General features: G+C 41.4%; 1 protein-coding gene across 1 annotated transcript in view; it reads right to left on the bottom strand.

The window, feature by feature from the left end:
* Positions 1-8,666: 8,666 nt before the first annotated feature.
* The window catches only part of rab10.S (RAB10, member RAS oncogene family S homeolog), a 48,223-nt gene continuing 37,029 nt past the window's right edge, over positions 8,667-19,860 (bottom strand). The window contains exons 4-6 of the mRNA XM_041565135.1: positions 12,577-12,666; positions 10,194-10,295; positions 8,667-9,195 (exon numbers count right to left, since the gene is read on the bottom strand). Of these exons, the coding sequence (XP_041421069.1) occupies positions 9,112-9,195; positions 10,194-10,295; positions 12,577-12,666 (276 nt within the window). The 3' untranslated portion in view covers positions 8,667-9,111. The remainder of the gene's footprint in view (positions 9,196-10,193; positions 10,296-12,576; positions 12,667-19,860) is intronic.

Below are 19,860 nucleotides of genomic sequence, written 5' to 3'. Positions count from 1 at the left end.
GAGATCAAATAGTAGTACATTCTATCAGTGGCCTCTTCCCACATATCTTCTGTGATCGAGGGCAAAATCAACTGCCATTTTGCAAAAGCTAATTGAAAGGGAGAAGGTTTAGCCTCTAATAGGGACTTATACAACACCGAGACCAATTTCCGAGAATCCGGGGAATGGAGCACATTAGTGACTGCAAACTTATGACAAATCGGGTTACAGCCTCCAAATTGACCCCTAAAGGCATGTTGCAATTGCATATATCTGAAGGGGTCAATTGGGCGATTCGGAAATCGTTCCTGAAGCTTGGGTAGGGTTAGAAGAGTGCCCTGATCCATCAAGTCACCTAGGCATTTAATTTGCAGGTTGGGCCAATATATAAAGTCCAAAAGGTACCTGAAATGAGGGAGATGAGAGTTCCCCCAGAGTGGAGTGTGGGGTGAAATGAGATATGGTTTGATCCCAAAGATACGGAGAGCATCTTGCCAGGCTAGGTAAGGGGCCTTCAGTACAGGTGGCAAGCTATTGGAATCCCTCAATTTGCGCATAGGACACAGTGAAAGTGACTCAATCGAACTCAAGAGAAGGGCGTGCAGGAGCATATTAGGGTCTTCCGGATCAGGGTTGAACCAGGTGTGTATGTGGGATAGTTGCGCCGCTAAATAATAACCCCAAAGGTCCGGCAACCCCAGCCCACCCTTCGAGATTGGGGCTACTAGCACTTTCCAGGAGAGTCTTGATTGCTTGCCCGACCACACAAATGAAATTAAAATTGGACCCCTCTATTGTTTATATCCTAAAGCCCCTGTACTGTTCTACCCGAGACCCCCTATTGTTTATATCCTAAAGCCCCTGTACTGTTCTACCTGAGACCCCTCTATTGTTTCTATCCTAAAGCCCCTGTACTGTTCTACCTGAGACCCCTCTATTGTTTATATCCTTAAGCCCCTGTACTGTTCTACCTGAGACCCCTCTATTGTTTCTATCCTAAAACCCCTGTACTGTTCTACCTGAGACCCCTCTATTGTTTCTATCCTAAAGCCCCTGTACTGTTCTACCTGAGACCCCTCTATTGTTTCTATCCTAAAGCCCCTGTACTGTTCTACCTGAGACCCCTCTATTGTTTCTATCCTAAAGCCCCTGTACTGTTCTACCTGAGACCCCTCTATTGTTTATATCCTAAAGCCCCTGTACAGGGATTTCCCTGCAGTGAGCACCAACCATTTTGTTTTTGGTGTGTTACCACCGTTAATGTGGATATGATCTTTAAAGTTCTTGTAGTAATGTGGGTGTGGTTTACTGTGGGTGTGGTTTAAAAGGGGGAGTTGCCAACACTGATTTCCATTATCGGCCCTCCACCACATAGGCCAGTAAAATTTTGGCCCTCTGTACCATAGAAGTTGGACAGCACTGGTCTGGATGAATGTGACAGTTGAAGGGTCCCATGTCCTACCTCTCCTTCCCATATCTCACTCACCCAGTAGGGCAGTTGCTATTGTTATGGAGGTTCTTATTCTCAGCCTTTAGTAGTTCAACATCTGCAGAAGTCTGCACTGCTGCAAAGAGAGCTTCTGTGCTGGTTCTTCTCCTGTTATTAGTGGAACAACACATAAGCTCCCAGTGTGTAGAGAGAGGGGCGTCTGCTGTGCCAAATACATTGCACAATTAGTTAAAGGGATTATGTCGTAGTGATGATCCAGCAGAATTCTGCACTGAAATTTCTTTTTCAAAAGAGCATATGGACTTTTTTTTCTATTTCATTTTGAAATCTGACATGGGGCTAGACATATTGTCAGTTTCCCAGGTGCCCCCAGTCATGTGAATTGTGCTCTGATAAACTTCAATCACTCTTTACTGCTGTACTGCAAGTTGGAGTGATATCACCCCCTCCCTTTCCCCCCCAGCAACCAAACAACAGAACAATGGGAAGGTAACCAGATAGCAGCTCCCTAACACAAGATAACAGCTGCCTGGTAGATCTAAGAACAACACTCAATAGTAAAATCCAGGTCCCACTGAGACACATTCAGTTACATTGAGTAGGAGAAACAACAGGCTGCCAGAAAGCAGTTCCATCCTAAAGTGCTGGCTCTTTCTGAAATCACATGACCAGGCAAAATGAGCTGAGATGCAGCTACACACCAATATTACAACTAAATACACTTGCTGCTTCAGGAATGACATTTTATATTGTACAGTGAATTATCTGCAGTGTAAACTGTTTCATTTAAACATAAACAATACACCATAAAATCATGACAGAATCCTTTTAAATATGATGGAAATAACCCAGATTTAATGGCGTGCCTGTCACATGTTTCCGCCTGCTCAACTTATGGCCCAAGTCTATGTTCCAGCAGGTATAGATACTGTAATATTATAAGCAGGGAGGGGAGAAAGCCTTGTGCAGATCTCACCATAGATTGTAACTGCTGTGCCTCTATTTCCCCACTAGATGGCAGCACATATCACATATCTAGTCTGCCCCTGACCAGGCTGCTCTGTGTAACTCAAATAAAGAGTCAGCCTTTGTGTTTCATTGGCCCAGACAGGACTCATTTAGGGGCAGACTCTATGGAAGGATTGTTGGCCCTTCTACACACCCACAAACATTACTACTGGGGGCCCAGGAGGTTTAGGGACCCAATGGGGCAGTGACCAATAAGCAATTTTAATTTCTGTAAATATAAATGTCTTATTTTCAGGGTATAACTCTGTGAAAGGCTAGCAGAGGATTCTGGGAACTGCAGGCTGGGACACACAGGGCCCCATAAATGGGATATTGCCCCACTCATACAGAATAAATCCTTAAAGGAGCAGTAACACCAGGAAATGGAAACACACTAAATGAGGATCCTGTGATGGTTTGTACAAGGCTTGGTGCCTATGTGTGCGTGTGTTAGTATGTTGTGTGTGAGTGTTAGTATGTTGAGTGTTAGTATGTTGTGTGTTAGTATGTTAAGTGTTAGTATGAGCGCTTGTGTACAGGAGAGAATGACGGAACAGTCTGCACATGTGGAATTTACTGCACAACAATGTAAAGATTTCGCAAAAAGAAAACAACTGGAAAAACCCGACTCTCGCATCAGTTTTCAGATTTCCATGGTAACTTAGAATTAAATTTGAGAGTATTTTCTCCACCAGGGGGCGTCACAGAGGAGGACATGCGTCACTTCCCCAACTCCTCAATAATAGTTTTATACTGTCCTGCCTCTGATGCCCCACCCCTATGTAAATATTCTATAAACATTACCCAGCATTCCCGAGCAGGGGGGGAGAAACACCAAACCCTCCTCCAAAGAAACCATTTGGCTTTTGAGCTTATAAACACTTTCTTACCTGCAGGGCTGTCCTTAAAGGAGAACTAAAAATGTCCTATTTTATATATAACATAACTCCCTGAGGGAGAACTGGGATGTCAGTAGGCGATGAGAATTGTGGGGGTTCCTATGAGATTTCTGGGAATAAGTCCAATATCAGCGTCTCCCAGGGATGAGAATGTGAATGACACGGTTGTGGGTGTGACAGTGAGATGCCGTGTCATTAGCTGGGGGGCACTTCTTACTCACTTACTTGGAAAGGGCAGGACACTGCCGGCAGCTAAAGGGTTACATATTATATTTTACTGCATTGTTTTAAACCGTTCCGTTTCCATGGCAACGCCACATGATCTTTAGCAAAAGTGTCAATATTCCGGCATCCGCAGCATTCTCTGTGCAATCTAGGAGTCAAGGGTTTCATATTTCTGCTATAGGGGTACCCCCAGCAACTGTACCCCGAGGGGCCAAATGGAAAAGACTTTGCTCCACCCCTTATCCTCCCTATCCCTGTTAATGGTACAGTCTCACTTACCACTGGTCACTTTGGTGCTAACCTGGCATACAGGGGGACACCGTTTCTTTGAATAAGACAACCTATAAGACAATACATAAGCCACTAAATAATGAATAAGCCAATGAATGAGCCAATAAGAATAAGCCAATGAATAAACCAGCGAATAATGAATAAGCCACTGAATAAGCCAACAAATAAACCAATACATAAACCAGTGAATAAAGAATAAGCCAACAAATAAGCCAACACATAAGACAGTGAATAATGAATAAGCCAATGAATGAGCCAATAAATGAGCCAATGAATAAGAGACTGAATAAGCCAACAAATAAACCAATACATAAGCCAGTGAATAAAGAATAAGCCAACAAATAAACCAATACATAAGACAGTGAATAAAGAAAAAGCCAACAAATAAACCAATACCGTATATACTCGAGTATAAGCTGAGTTTTTCAGCCCCCAAAATATGCTGAAAAACTCTACCTCGGCTTATACTCGGGTCAAGCGCAAAAACGGTCGCCGGCGTCTAAGAATAGTCGCCGGCGTCTAAGAATAGTCGCCGGCGTCTAAGAATAGTCGCCGGCGTCTAAGAATAGTCGCCGGCGTCTAAGAATAGTCTCCAAGAATATTCGCCAGCGTCCAAGAATGGTTGCCGGCATCCAAAAACGAGACGCCGGCACCTCCAATGGGAGCAGAAACCCTCAATTTTTTGATTGAAACTTACCAGAAGCTGCTGCATTTCTCACCCTCGGCTTATACTCGAGTCAATAAGCTTTTCCAGTTTTGGAGGTAAAATTAGGTACCTCGGCTTATACTCGGGACGGCTTATACTCGAGTATATACGGTACATAAGCCAGTGAAGAATAAGCCAATACATAAGGCAGTGAATAATGAATAAGCCAATAAACGAGCCAATAAGAATGAGCCAATAAATAAGCCAATGAATAAGCCAGCAAATAATGAATAAGCCACTGAATAAACCAATACTTAGCCAGTAAATAATGAATAAGCCAACAAATAAGCCAGTGGATAATGAATAAGCCAATGAATGAGCCAATAGGAAAAAGCCAATAAGAATGTGCCAATAAATTAGCCAATGATTAAGATAGTGAATAATGAATAAGCCAATGAATAAGCAAACGAATAAGCTAGTGAATAACAAATAAACCAATACATAAGCCAGTGAATAAAGAATAAGCCAATACATAAAACAGTGAATAATGAATAAGCCAATGAATGAGCCAATAAATAATGAATAAGCCAACAAATAAACCAATAAATAAGCCAATGAATTAGATAGTAAATAATGAATAAGCCACTGAATAAGACAATGAATAAACCAATAAATAAGCCAATGAATAAGCCAACAAATAAGACAATATACAATGAATAAGCCAACAAATGAGCCAATAAGAACGAGCCAATTAATAAGCCAATAAGAATGAGCCAATGAATAAGCCAATAAATAAGCTAGTGCATAATTAATAAGCGACTGAATAAGCCAACAAATAAGCCAATAGATAAGCTATTACATAAGTCAGTGAATAATGAATAAACCACTGAATGAGCCAACAAATGATGAATAAGCCAGTGAATAAGACAACAAATAAGCCAATACATAAGCCAGTGAATAAGCCAATGAACGAGCCAATGAATAAGCTAGTGCATAATTAATAAGCAACTGAATAAGCCAATAGATAAGCTATTACATAAATCAGTGAATAATGAATAAGCCAATGAACGAGCCAATGAATAAGCTAGTGCATAATTAATAAGCAACTGAATAAGCCAATAGATAAGCTATTACATAAATCAGTGAATAATGAATAAGCCACAGAATGAGCCAATAAATAAGCTAGTGAATAATGATTAAGTCACTGAATAAGCCAATAAGAATGATCCATTGAATAATCCAATGGATAAACCAATAAATAACTAGTGCATAATTAATAAGCCACCGAATAAGCCAACGGATAAGCCAATAGATAAGTCAGTGAATAATTAATGAGCCAATAAATAAAGAATAAGCCAGTGAATAAATCACTGAATAAGCCAAAGAATAAACCAATACAAAAGCCAGTGAATAATGAATAACTCAATGAATGAGCCAATAAGAATGAGCCAATAAATAAGCTAGTGCATAATTAGCCACTGAATAAGCCAATAGATAAGCGAATACATAAGTCAGTGAATAATGAATAAGCCACTGAATAAGCCAATAAATAATGAATAAGCCAGTGAATAAGCTAATAGATAAACCAATACATAAGCCAATGAATAAATCACTGAATAAGCCAATAAATAAGTTTCTCTTCTACTTCTGGCTTTGTGGGCGGAAGGCAAGAGTGGGGCAATTAAATTTGGAGGGGGGTGAGGACACCAGTGGGTGGGACTAGTCATACAGGGATAGTGGCAGTTCAGTAACTGCCAGATCCCCATTACCTTCTCCAAATCACAGGAGCTGCAACACAACACACTTACCAGCAGGTGGAGCCCATATTTGTCTCCATATGAGATGTAGGAAGTAGAATGTGTAGTAACATGCTGCGTGTTTGGAAACAGTGAGACTGGAGCGAAGACAAAGGTCTCAGTAACATTATTGTTGCACTTGGCTGGAGCTGCCAGTTCATTGGCTCCTTCATCAGTGACATCACAGTAAGTCAGGCTGATGATTTGTTCTGGAGCAGAGGGAGGAGGAGCCACCACAATCAACCTTCCTTTATACATATTGAAGGGAGCTACTCTATTTGGTGTCGCAAACCTTACCTGTATTTGCTTTTACATGGGCACAAGAATGAGCTGTTCCATAGGCTCTGGCTATTTACCTGCCTTAGGCTGAATACAGACTCATGGCCACACACCTGAGCAATGACATGTTATATACCAGCCCAACTAGGGGCCCAATAAAATAAGAACAATGCCAGTTGCTATTCTGGATTTCATGTGTAAGGTTCTGTCTTTTCTGGGGTCAGTACATATATCTTACCTACACCAGAGCATCCCCCCCAGGTAGTTTTATCCACCTAATTTGAATGACTATTTTCCTACAGAACAAAGAACTATATCAATAGAGATGGCAAAGACTGTACCTGGGGAGGGTTCTGATATTTCTGGGTTCAGAAAAGGATAAGTAAACCTTTAAAATAAGTGAATGTGAATGAGGGGGTAATTCTAAGCACTTCTGCAATGTACATTCATTATTTCTTTTAATTCCAAGATATTAAGGGATACATGTACTGTTAATATGAATGAGTTTTGTTACAACAGCGCCACCTGCTGGTCAGTTTCCCACCAGTCTGACCAGCAAGTAGTCAAGGAAGTTGTCAGGAGAAAGAAAGAGGCTGATGTTCTTCTGCTTAGGATCAGAACAATTTTCTCACATCTTTCCTAAGCAGAAGAACATCAGAACAGCCAATGCCAAACTGCCCGTTTAACTGGAATTTGGGGCTTTTCTGTGTAAAGGGAAATAACAAGGAGAGGCGGCAGATGAAAATCAGATGAAAGAGAATGGAACAATGTAATACAAGTCGGAACAAAGAGAATGCTTCAAGGAAAGGCTTGATCCTGCCATTGTGACTATGAGCCAAGTAAAACATTCAGTGTAAAAGGGAAATAACTCTTGAGCGTGCTGGCAGCCAGGCAGTAAGTGGCAGTTGCTTCATTCTATAATCTGCTCTGGCACTTGCCTCGGTCGTGTCACTAAAATGACAGGGAGAACGTGGAAGAGAGAGAATCCACCTCTCTTGTCAGATGTCACCGAGTTTCTTTGCTCATCACTGAAAGCTGATCCTACATGAATCAAATATTTACTTACACCCAGTAGCAAATCCCTTGTGCAACATTAGCTGCTCTGTAGGAGAGAAAGTCGCTGCTGAATAACGGAGTGGCTTAAAAGATAAGTAAACCTTTAAAATAAGTGAATGTAAAATTGATGAGGGGGCTATTCTAAGCACTTCTGCAATGTACATTCATTATTTTCTTTTAATTCCAAGATATTAAGGGATACATGTACTGTTAATATGAATGAATTTTGTTACAACAGCGCCACCTGCTGGTCATTTTCCCACCAGTCTGACCAGCAAGTAGTCAAGGAAGTTGTCAGGAGAAAGAAAGAGGCTGATGTTCTTCTGCTTAGGAATAAAATTAGAAACCTTTCTCACATCTTTCCTAAGCAGAAGAACATCAGCCTCTTTCTTTCTCCTGACAACTTCCTTGACTACTTGCTGGTCAGACTGGTGGGAAACTGACCAGCAGGTGGCGCTGTTGTAACAAAATTCATTTATATTAACAGTACATGTATCCCTTAATATCTTGCAATTAAAAACAAAATAAATAAATGTAATCTGAGCCCAAAGCTCTGAGAGACCCAGGCAGGAAGTGATGTCACACCAAGCTAATATGGCAGCTGCAGTACATTAATATCTTGGAATTGAAAAAAAAAAAAATAATGAATGTACATTGCAGAAGTGCTTAGAATAGCCCCTCATCAGTATTACAATTACTTATTTTTAAGGTTTACTTATCCTTTATGGATGAAGGGCCGATGCAGGCCTGGGATTTCCATGCTGGAACCTATAGACAGAGTCACGGCTAGCACAAGTTCTTATAGTAAGGCTTTTACTAGCAAACCTAGGGATAAGAGTTCCATTGCTGGACTAGTCTACTACTGGGGTGTGTAACATTTCAGGATTTCGGATAGGAAACCTGTCTCCCCACTGTGTTGGATGGTGAAGCCCATGAGATCATATAAGGTGAGTAGAACGGGCTCCGTCTTCCCCAAGGAGTGTAACGGTGAGAAACCTCCCCCAATAGAGACCCACAAAGCTACACGGACACAGCACTTCCTGTTATGGATACAAAAGAAAGGATTCAATCTAACGTTTATTGTCGTACAGGGCTTTTTCTTTCCCAGAACAGAAGTGTAAGAATGGCTGAAGGCTCCGCTTGACTTTCTTCCCATTTTAGTAATGACAGAACTTGATTACGATGATGGAACCGAAATGTAGTGACTGGGTCATGGTAACGCGAGGTGTCACAAACATGATTTATTTACTCTTTGTGTATTTGTGTGTGTGTGTTCTATACATTTTGTCTAGGGAAAAAGATCCCAGCAAGAATCCTTTACATGAGGCAATGGGAGATACTCTTGTTAATATGAGAGAAGAGGTCAGGAAACATTTATATTAAGGGTAAAATGGACGGGGAGGAGGTGGGGGGAGTGGTTTATGTTGCCGGGGGAGGGGAAGGTGTAAGGGCAGTGGATGTGACAGTTGCAACCAGAGACGCTCAACAACATTTGCTCTTCCAGCCTGTGACTCCGCCCCCGCTGCTGATATCTACATTTTCACTGTTGGGCTCTTTAACTGGAGTCTGGAACAAGAGAACAATCCATGTTAGCGGTCAATAATTAAGCACATATTGATGCACATCAGTAGAATTGCTAGCCAATCAGCAGGAAGACAGCAACAGGAGGTCGATAAGCTCCTCCCACAATGGAATGTGTCTGATGGAATCTCCCCAATTCCTAAGATTATCGTTTTGGCTCATAGACGAGCAGAGAAGCAGCTGCCTCAGCCTGGAGTAGCGGAACCAATACGTCAGTGACATGAGTACCTGGGAGAGTGGGAGGCTATAGAGGCACCTAGGGCTCTGGCACAGCGGAATTTGGATCCCCTCATTAAAGGAACAGTGACACAGGATACACAGTAGATAACCGATAAGTACTACTATAGTTTATATAAACAAGCTGCTGTGTAGCCATGGGGGCAGTCATTCAAGCACAGGAATGAATGAATGGCTGCCCCCATGGCTACACAGCAGTTTGTTTATATAAACTATAGTAGTAGTTATCTGTTATCTACTGTGTATCCTGTGCTTGAATGGCTGCCCCCATGGCTACACAGCAGCTTGTTTATATAAACTATAGTAGTACTTATCTGTTATCTACTGTGTATCCTGTGCTTGAATAGCTGCCCCCATGGCTACACAGCAGCTTGTTTATATAAACTATAGTAGTACTTATCTGTTATCTACTGTGTATCCTGTGCTTGAATGGCTGCCCCCATGGCTACACAGCAGCTTGTTTATATAAACTATAGTAGTGTTTCTGAAGCAAACACACCAGTTCTACCAGTGCAGGACAACACTATATTATATTGTCAATCAATTAAAACACTTATTTTTTGTTGTTACTGTTCCTTTAAGGAAGTAGTAATATAATGCAGTTGCTACAATGAATAGAATTCTGCATGAGACATAGAGCTAATCATGGAGCCAGTCTATTGGCAGGAGTTTCAGCATCGGGGTCAGACACAAGCCAAGAATAACTCATCTCTTACCCACAGTGAATAAAGGGCCTGAGCACTTACCTTTCGAAGTATGTCTTCTGCTAACGTGAGGAATGCCTTCTCAATGTTTACATTTGCTTTTGCGCTAGTCTCAAAAAACCTAATTCCGTGTTCCCGAGCAATCTGATGGGCAAAGAGATAGACACATCCGGTTAGTAACACATACAATCAAATGTATAACTTGATCTGCTATTTGTCCATTTGTCGCCCCAAGAACTACAGTCACAGAATGGCTACAACTCAACGAGTCTCCCATCCATGATATTGTGCCATGGCTTGTGTGCAGCTCAGGCACCACAGTCCCTAAAAAAATGATCTTGTTTGTCTGAACTAGCCCTGAAATTGCACTGGAGTGTAGCAAAACTAACTAAAGCTGCATACGCCCATTTGTGTACAAACCCTTGAAGGAGAAGTAAACCCTAAACATGAATGTGGCTAAAAATGTCACATTTTCTATAGTGAACTTATTGCACGAGGCTAAAGTTTGAGCTTGTCAATAGCAGCAATGATCCAGGACTTCAAACTTGTCACAGGGGGTCACCATCTTGGAAAGTGTCTGTGACACTCACATGCTCAGTGGGCTCTGATTGGCTGTTGAGAAGCTAAGCTTAGGGCTCGTCACTAATTATCCAGCAGAAAATGAGCTTCCCTGGCTGTAATATAAGCTGATGCTACAGGTTTGCTGATTATTCAATTCTGATGCTAATTGCACTGGTTTCTGTGCTGCCATGTAGTAATTATGTGTATTAATGACTAATCAGCCTTATATTATGACATTTCTATGTGTACTGTATATTGTGAAGAAGCAGAATCCTTTTGTCCGGCCAAACTGAATTCTTTGCGAAAGATTCTGCCGAATACTGAACCGAATCCTAATTTGAATATGCAAATTATGGGCGGGAAGGGAAATCGCGTGAAAAATGTTTTCCCCTTCCCTTCCTTAATTTGCATATGCAAATTAGGATTCAGGTTTCGTCTGAAGGATTCAGGGGTTCTGCCGAATCCAAAATAGTGGATTCGGTGCATCCCTAATATACATAAAAGTAATAAATATCCTGTAAATGATATCGTTATAAACAACTCTTAGTGATGTCATCAGCTATAAATGGAGCTTAGTGATGTCAATTTTATTACGACTCCTAAAACTTGTGTATTATAATAAATACAATTTGAGGATATTAAAAGTTACCTCGGAGTTCCATGACCTGTATAACTTGGCCTTCAGCCTCGTGTTTTTATATGGTCATGAAACTCCTTTGTAATTTATAATATTCTTATATTTTACAAGACGGGGTACTTTATTCACTATATAATTTATAGGATATTCATGGCTTTTGTGTATTATATAGAAATATTAGTATAACTAAAAGCTGTGACATGCTGAGAAAGCATTAAAGGGGTTGTTCACCTTTAAATTAACTTTTAGTATCATGTAGAGAGGGATATTCTGAGACAATTTGCAATTGGCTTTTATTTTTTATTCTTTTTAGTCTTTGAGTTATTCAGCAGCTCTCCAGTTTGCAGTTTCAGAAAACTGGTTGCTAGGGTCCAAATTCCCCTAGCAGCCATACATTGATTTAATAAGAGACTGGAATATGAATAGGAGAGGCCTGAATAGAAAGAGGAGTAATAAAAAGTAGCAATAAGGATAAATGTGTAGCCTTACAGAGCATTTGCTTTTTAGATGGGGTCAGTGACCCCCATTTGCAAGCTGAAAAGAGTCAGAGGAAAAATCCAAATAATTCAAAAACTATAAAAAAGATAAAATGATGGTCAATTGAAAAGTTGCTTAGAATTGGCCATTCTATAACATATTCAAAGTCAACTTAAAGGTGAACCAACTCATGAGCCTAGTGATTTAGTGCCAAGCAGATCAGCAGGACAGCGCTCATGTTACAGTTCAGCTGTGCCAGGGACATGAATGTGGTTACTATGAGATTTACTATGCAAAATATTCCCAGTGCTTTAGTTACACATGAGGATTTCCTATAGGGACCATCAGGTTACTGGACTGATGATAAAGTTATTTATGTTTATTACATTATCATTGTTCCCAGCTGAATAGGGAAGAACATTATGCCTGACCCAGTCCCTCTGACGGATCATTTCCAGAACTGGAGATGCACAAGCAGCATTTCTTTATCCCTTTCTCTTCTCTAAATGTGACCCTGCAAGTTAAATCTGTGGCTTTGCTTCAGGAGTCAGAATGAGCAGTGCAGAGAATGTAATCAGCCACACAAGACACTTAACGTTTACAGTCAATGTGTTCAGCAAATGTGTTTTGGGAAGTTGCTTAGAATTAGATTTTCAGGGCGAGGATCCCTTTAATGTACCCTGGGTCTGTTTCCTGAATCACAAAGAAAATGAGACACAGACGTACGGAGAGAGGGAGAGGACAAATTACCTGCTCTCCTTTTGCTTTGGCCACCACTCTCTTATCTTCCATGTCGCACTTGTTTCCTAAAAGCATCCGCTCCACATCCTCGTTGGCATGCTGCAAGAGACAAGGCACACAGTGAGATATTATTATATAATATATATTATTATTATTATGTTCTCACACATATTCACCACTGATACAAATCCTGCAAAAAAAGCAGGCACCCTGCGGAAAGAGGGGAGGATTTTCAGACGCGGGTATACCAGCGGGTCTCATCTAAATTTCTTATCTTATGTAATATTGTCTATATTTTACAAAACTTGTTTCTGTCCTCGCCCACTTTTGATGACGTCACTTCCAGTTTGCAGGACCACCACTTCCTGTTTGTGGTGGTCAGAGGGTTGCGGGGCCGGGTCACGTAGCGGATCAAAGTGGGTAAATATGTGGGTTGTGGTTCGGGTCTTAGAAATTGGTTCCGGTCAGGAATCTACCCCGCAGTGTTTGTCACACTGACTGGAAGTGATGTCATGTTGGCAGGAAGTGACATCACAGCAAGCGTTTTTAACTATTAGGACAATTGTTTTTTTTAGCGCTTTCCCCTCCATTGGCCACCTGTAGCCCCCACTGAACAGGATCAGACACCCACACACTGGACAAATGAAGAATAATCCGCCCCAATCATATTGCAGGTATTCCGCGGATACCCAACCCCATGTAGGACTCACTGTGTAGTGATGAACAAAGCACAACGAGCAACGGAACAGTTTACAAAAAGTGGGGAGGAATGTACTTACAGTATATACTCGAGTATAAGCCGAGTTTTTCAGCCCCCAAAATATGCTGAAAAACTCGGCTTATACTCGGGTCAAGCGCAAAAACGGTCGCCGGCGCCTAAGAATATTCGCCGGCGCCTTAGAATAGTAGCCGGCGCCTAAGAATAGTCATCCAAAAACGAGATTGAAACTTACCAGAAGCTGCTGCATTTCTCACCCTCGGCTTATACTCGAGTCAATAAGCTTTCCCAGTTTTTGGAGGTAAAATTAGGTACCTCGGCTTATACTCGGGACGGCTTATACTCGAGTATATACGGTAGTCACAACACTGCAGCTTCCAGTTTCACATGGCAGCAGCACTCTACAAGCAGACATACATGTGAATGTGCAGTTGGCTAAAGGGCGTAAGGAGAGAGACAAAGGGTCCCGAATTGCTTGAAGGGGTTTCACGTTGCCTTTATTATTTACTGTGTGACACATACACTTTATATAAACCGGAGGCAGCCACGCAGCTGAAATAGGGCAGAAGGGAACAAGTTTGTAATTCTCAGACCAGCTCTGTACAATACAATGGGTTTAGCACTAGGGCAATTCAGAGGATGATGCTCAGAGTACCAGTGACCTTACGAGGTTCAAGTGACCGTAATGGGAAGCTATTAGAGGCAGTTCATGGCATTATTTATGAAAGAATGAGAAAAACTGTAAGAAAAAACACTGGGATTGAAGAGAAATACATGGGAGCCCATTCCTTATTCAGTTCTCATTATCAGAGTCTCAGGGCAATGCCGCAAACCTTAAAGGAAAAGTATAACCTGAACAATGTAGGTCTCTATAAAAAGGATTTTATAAAACAGCTCAAGTGTAAAGCCCTGCTTCATGTAAATAAACCATTTTCTTAATAATATACTTTTTTTAGTAGTATGTGCCATTGGAAGATTTTGTACCAGAGAGAATGGCTCAGACTAAATGCAGCAATCAGACAGCTAAAATTAATAAAGGTCAATAGACCTCTTCCAGCACAAATACAAATATGTATTATTCATCTGCTATTATTTGGGAAATACAATTATATTCTACATCAGGGACCTCTAATGTATGAGCTTTTATTAAAGGAGATCTAAAGGCTAAAATATAAATGTTGAATTTTATATAGAGCGACAATATAGAAAACAGCTGCAGACATTGGGCAGTGAGCTTCTAGTGAACAGACACTTTTAGGTCTAACTGCCAGTTGATCCAGAGGAAGGCAAAAAACCCATCTGAAGCCTCTCCAATTTGCCTCAGAGGGGGAAATATTCTTTCCTGACTCCAAAATGCAATGGGACCAGTCCCTGGACACATGGGAAGATTTGGCAAAGTAAGATTTATTTTTAATAAGGTGGACAGTATTTATTTTCAGGGTCTACTACTTTAATTGAGGAGTTTTTACAAAGTCTGTAAAAATTAAACACAATTAACTGCATATTATGTCTGACATGGCCCTAAACATGAATGCCAAAGGTCTGCCTAATAGTCGGATGTCCGACATGCATAGTCTTAGCAAAGTGGGTAGCCTATAAAGAACCAAAAATAAACCGTGCATGAGAAATTTCACGGCTGATGCACTTCAATTTCTAAACAGTAACCCCAAACAGTTAGTTGATTCCAGAAAACTATACATCGGTGGGAAGTACAAATTCTGTTGGATTCAAAACAGATATACAGTTGTGTGAAAAACTATTTGCCCCCTTCCTGATTTCTTATTCTTTTGCATGTTTGTCACACAAAATGTTTCTGATCATCAAACACATTTAACTATTAGTCAAAGATAACATAATTGAACACAAAATGCAGTTTTTAAATGAAGGTTTACGTTATTAAGGGAGAAAAAAAACTCCAAATCTACATGGGGCTGTGTGAAAAAGTCATTGCCCCCCTTGTTAAAAAATAACTTACCGTATATACTCGCGTATAAGCCGAGTTTTTCAGCACCCAAAATGTGCTGAAAAACTCAAACTCGGCTTATACGCGGGTCATACCTCCTTCCGCGGCCCCAGCAGGACTGTCTGTGACTGACTGTGTCGCCGCCCGGAGCAGGTCCAGGAGCTCCGGGCGGCGCGTCCTTCCCTGCCGGCGTTCGCTCCCAAAATGGCGGCGCCCATGGCCGCCACGTGGGCAGGCAGGGAAGGACGCGCCCATCACTAATAGCAAACTGTGTGAGACTTTCCAGTGACAGAGGGATCATTAATTACGGTAATTAGTGAAAAGTAGATGCCCACAGTTTTGAAATTGCATCAGTTGTCGCTGTTTTGCTAATCATGACATTTTTGCCAATTTTGTGTCACTCAAGCTAGATCTGCTTTTAGCATGATTTGCTGGCAAACTGGCCTGATTTGCACATCCGAAATCAATATAATCACAGGCTATTCACACATTCCTAGCAATACCCAAAAGTGATTTCCAGTTTCATTATTTCATTTAATTGCTGATCATCATTATAGCTAAGTAAGTGGCTGTAAGATATAAAGCACCCACTTTGCAGTTTAATGACAAAGTCATTGATAATGATATTTGAACTGAAATTAATAATGGTTTAGTTCTAATAGCTTTTCCATTATTACTATTTGAAAGAGCAAACAAAAAAGTAATAACAATGACAATCTCACCAGGCTTAAATGACCTAGGCTTATACACGAGTCAATACATTTTTCCAGTTTTCTTAGGTAAATTAGGTACCTCGGCTTATACACGGGTCGGCTTATACACGAGTATATACGGTAACTGTGGTTTATCACACCTGAGTTCAATTTCAAAGGTTATAAAGCCATTTCTAAAGCTTTGGGACTCCAGCGAACCACAGTGAGAGCCATTATCCACAAATGGCAAAAACATGGAACAGTGGTGAACCTTCCCAGGAGTGGCCGGCCGACCAAAATTACCCCAAGAGCGCAGAGACAACTCATCCGAGAGGCCACAAAAGACCCCAGGACAACATCTAAAGAACTGCAGGCCTCACTTGCCTCAATTAAGGTCAGTGTTCACGACTCCACCATAAGAAAGAGACTGGGCAAAAACGGCCTGCATGGCACATTTCCAAGGCGCAAACCACTTTTAAGCAAAAAGAACATTAAGGCTCGTCTCAATTTTGCTAAAAAACATCTCAATGATTGCCAAGTCTTTTGGGAAAATACCTTGTGGACCGACGAGACAAAAGTTGAACTTTTTGGAAGGTGCGCGTCCCGTTACATCTGGTGTAAAAGTAACACAGCATTTCAGAAAAAGAACATCATACCAACAGTAAAATATGGTGGTGGTAGTGTGATGGTCTGGGGTTGTTTTGCTGCTTCAGGACCTGGAAGACTTGCTGTGATAGATGGAACCATGAATTCTACTGTCTACCAAAAAATCCTGAAGGAGAATGTCCGGCCATCTGTTCGTCAACTCAAGCTGAAGCGATCTTGGTGCTGCAGCAGGACAATGACCCAAAACACACCAGCAAATCCACCTCTGAATGGCTGAAGAAAAACAAAATGAAGACTTTGGAGTGGCCTAGTCAAAGTCCTGACCTGAAGCCTATTGAGATGTTGTGGCATGACCTTAAAAAGGCGGTTCATGCTAGAAAACCCTCAAATAAAGCTGAATTACAACAATTCTGCAAAGATGAGTGGGCCAAAATTCCTCCAGAGCGCTGGAAAAGACTCGTTGCAAGTTATCGCAAACGCTTGATTGCAGTTATTGCTGCTAAGGGTGGCCCAACCAGTTATTAGGTTCAGGGGGCAATTACTTTTTCACACAGGTTTGGATTTCTTTTCTCCCTAAATAATAAAAACCAGAAACATTTTGTGTGACAAACATGCAAAAGAATAAGAAATCAGGAAGGGGGCAAATAGTTTTTCACACAACTGTAGGTGGCTTTCTTCTCCAAACTACATATCAATGGTGGGTGGATGCAAAGGCAACAAGCACAGCAGACAGACCGTGCAAGTAATTGGCTGCAACACTAAGTACTAGTGATGTGTGGGCTGGCCCCAAACCTGCTGGAAGTGAGGGGTAACCCATGGGTTGGGTGGGTAGGCCAGCTCCTGTACAAAATCTTTGGGTTGCGCTCTTCTCCTACTCTGCCTTTGACCTAGAACTGTGGCTTCAGGAGCCTAAATTTATAGACTCACGTCCACCCCTTTTGTAATATCACTGTGGATGGATCAGACGTGGGTCTATAAATAGAGGGGGAATGTGCCATGTATATATCCTAAGCATAGAAAACATTTCCTGATCATGGATGCTTTGCTGATAAACAGGCTAAAGATTGGAAATAAAAAAGTTGCAGCGGCTCAAGTGCTATTTATGGGGCAAGTTGGGAGACAATTCCCTAAGCCCAATATGAAGCCCACGTGAGACACTATGTGATCTATACATGGATGCCTCTCGGGTATCTAAACTAAAATAGTGCTGCTGTTTCACTGCTGGGACGTTGAGTTTATTTGGATGGAGATATAAATATTGTCAGAGCTGGACTGACTACACTACTCATTCCTCATGTACCAATGACAAGTTTCCTTTGATTACATATTTGACCCACTGTTAACGGGGATCTGGGCAAAAAAAGTTTTTTTAACACAGCAAATGTAATTTGAAACAAAATACATGAATTAAAAATGTTCATTTATTAGAAAATAGAATGGTATTTAAAGGACCAGTGGCACCATTTATTTATTTCTATTAATTCAACCGCAATTAGTAATGTTAATGGAGGTGCTGGCTCGTGATGATCCTGCAGGATAAAGATACATGAACCCGCTGCTCTTCTGTGAACTCACTACCTTCTTACAGCAGCAGATATCAGCTTCCATATATGCGCACAGCAGCCACTTCCTGGTTCTCTCACTTCCTGTTTTCGCGTCATCGATTCCGGAAGTGATGTCATTAACCCTGCTGCAAATTCTTAATTTCCCTACTGGCTTTTAAAGTAAAACCTCAGCCTTCCCCTTAGTGTTCCTCTCCCCAGCCTTCCCCAACACCGTTCCTTCTGCACAATTAGCCCAAACAGAAACTTTGTGTGACAAGATGAGGGAGAAACTGCGGCAACAATATAAATTCCCTGGTGCACTACAGCTGAACTGACTTCTGGGATAGGGCCGGATGTCCTGTAAGAAGGTGAGCCGTCAGGGGCTTGCGAGTAGTTTCATGGCAGCAGCATTAGTCACCCTATTACCTTTTTTTCAAAATGCATTACATAATATTGAGAGGAGTTTTATTATGGGAGGGTGCTAAACGCAAGGTAAATAAGTAACATGCAGCAGGACATGGGTTAGAGTCCTGCGCGGGTTCATTTTTTGGAACCCGTACCCGTCCCCTGCAATCCGCAACCCAGACCCACATTCTTACCCGCTTGGACCCGATACCCGCAAGTACCTTATCGGCAACCCGGACCCGCTGACCATCAAGAATCAGGAAGTGCTGTCATTGTAAAGCGGAAATGACATCATTGGAAGTAGGTGTGATCAGAAAAAGGGAATAAAAATCGTTATTGAGAAGACCCGCGGCCCAACCCGCGTCTATATCCTCACCCGGAAGCAGGGTACTGCAGGTTTTTGAGGGTAACCCGCGGGTACCCGACCCGTTGCAGGACTCTAACATGGGTATTATTTGGAGAGTGTAGTTTAAATAAAAAAGTTTTAAAATTGTAATGTTACTGTTCCTTTAAAAAGCAAAATTTGTTCATTCCTGTCTGTTCTCTCTTTCTGTTTAAACAAGGAAGCGAAGTCAATTCTCCAGCTGACTTCAGCTACATGGTATCAACAGTCAAAACCAGCAGTGCAGAGAATATAACCACACAGGCAGACATTGCTTTCAATAGAAATTAGCTTTAAATGAGGAAAGGCTAAAATTAAGTAAGCTTTATCAGAAAGGTCTATATAAATACACCAGTAACCCCTCAAAGTAATGCTGCTCTGAGTCCTCTGTCAAAAGAAACAGCACATTTCTTTCCTTCTATTGTGTACTCATGGGCTTCTGTATCAGACTGTTTTCAGCTTAAACCTCCAGGGCTAGGGCTTGAGCATGCTCAGTTTGTTCCTCTCTCACTCTCCCTGCTGTAATCTGAGCCCAGAGCTATGAGTGAGCAGGGAGAGACTCAGGCAGGAAGTGATGTCACAGCAAGCTAATATGGCAGCTGCTATACTAAACAAACAGAGAGAGCTTCTAGAGCTGTTTACTCAGGTATGGTAAAGCATTCTAAAGATTAAATATAGTCGTATAGTTTGCAGCTAATCTATTGGCAATAAAATGCCTCTGTAGCTTTCCTTCTCTTTCAACTATAAAACCAGAACATCCTGTTAGTGATTAAAGGAAAACTATACCCCCAAAATGAACACTTAAGCAACAGATAGTTCATATCCTAATACGTGGCATATTAAAGAATCTTACCAAACTGGAATATATATTTAAGTAGATATTGCCCTTTTACATCTCTTGCCTCGAGCCACCATTTCGTGATGGTCTCTGTGCTGTCTCAGAGATCACCTGATAAGAAATACAACTGTAACAGGAAGAAGTG

Source organism: Xenopus laevis, chromosome 5S (assembly GCF_017654675.1).
Source record: "Xenopus laevis strain J_2021 chromosome 5S, Xenopus_laevis_v10.1, whole genome shotgun sequence".
NCBI lineage: Eukaryota > Metazoa > Chordata > Amphibia > Anura > Pipidae > Xenopus > Xenopus laevis.
Note: the sequence above shows the minus strand (reverse complement) of the source record. Positions and strands in the feature narration are given on the sequence as shown.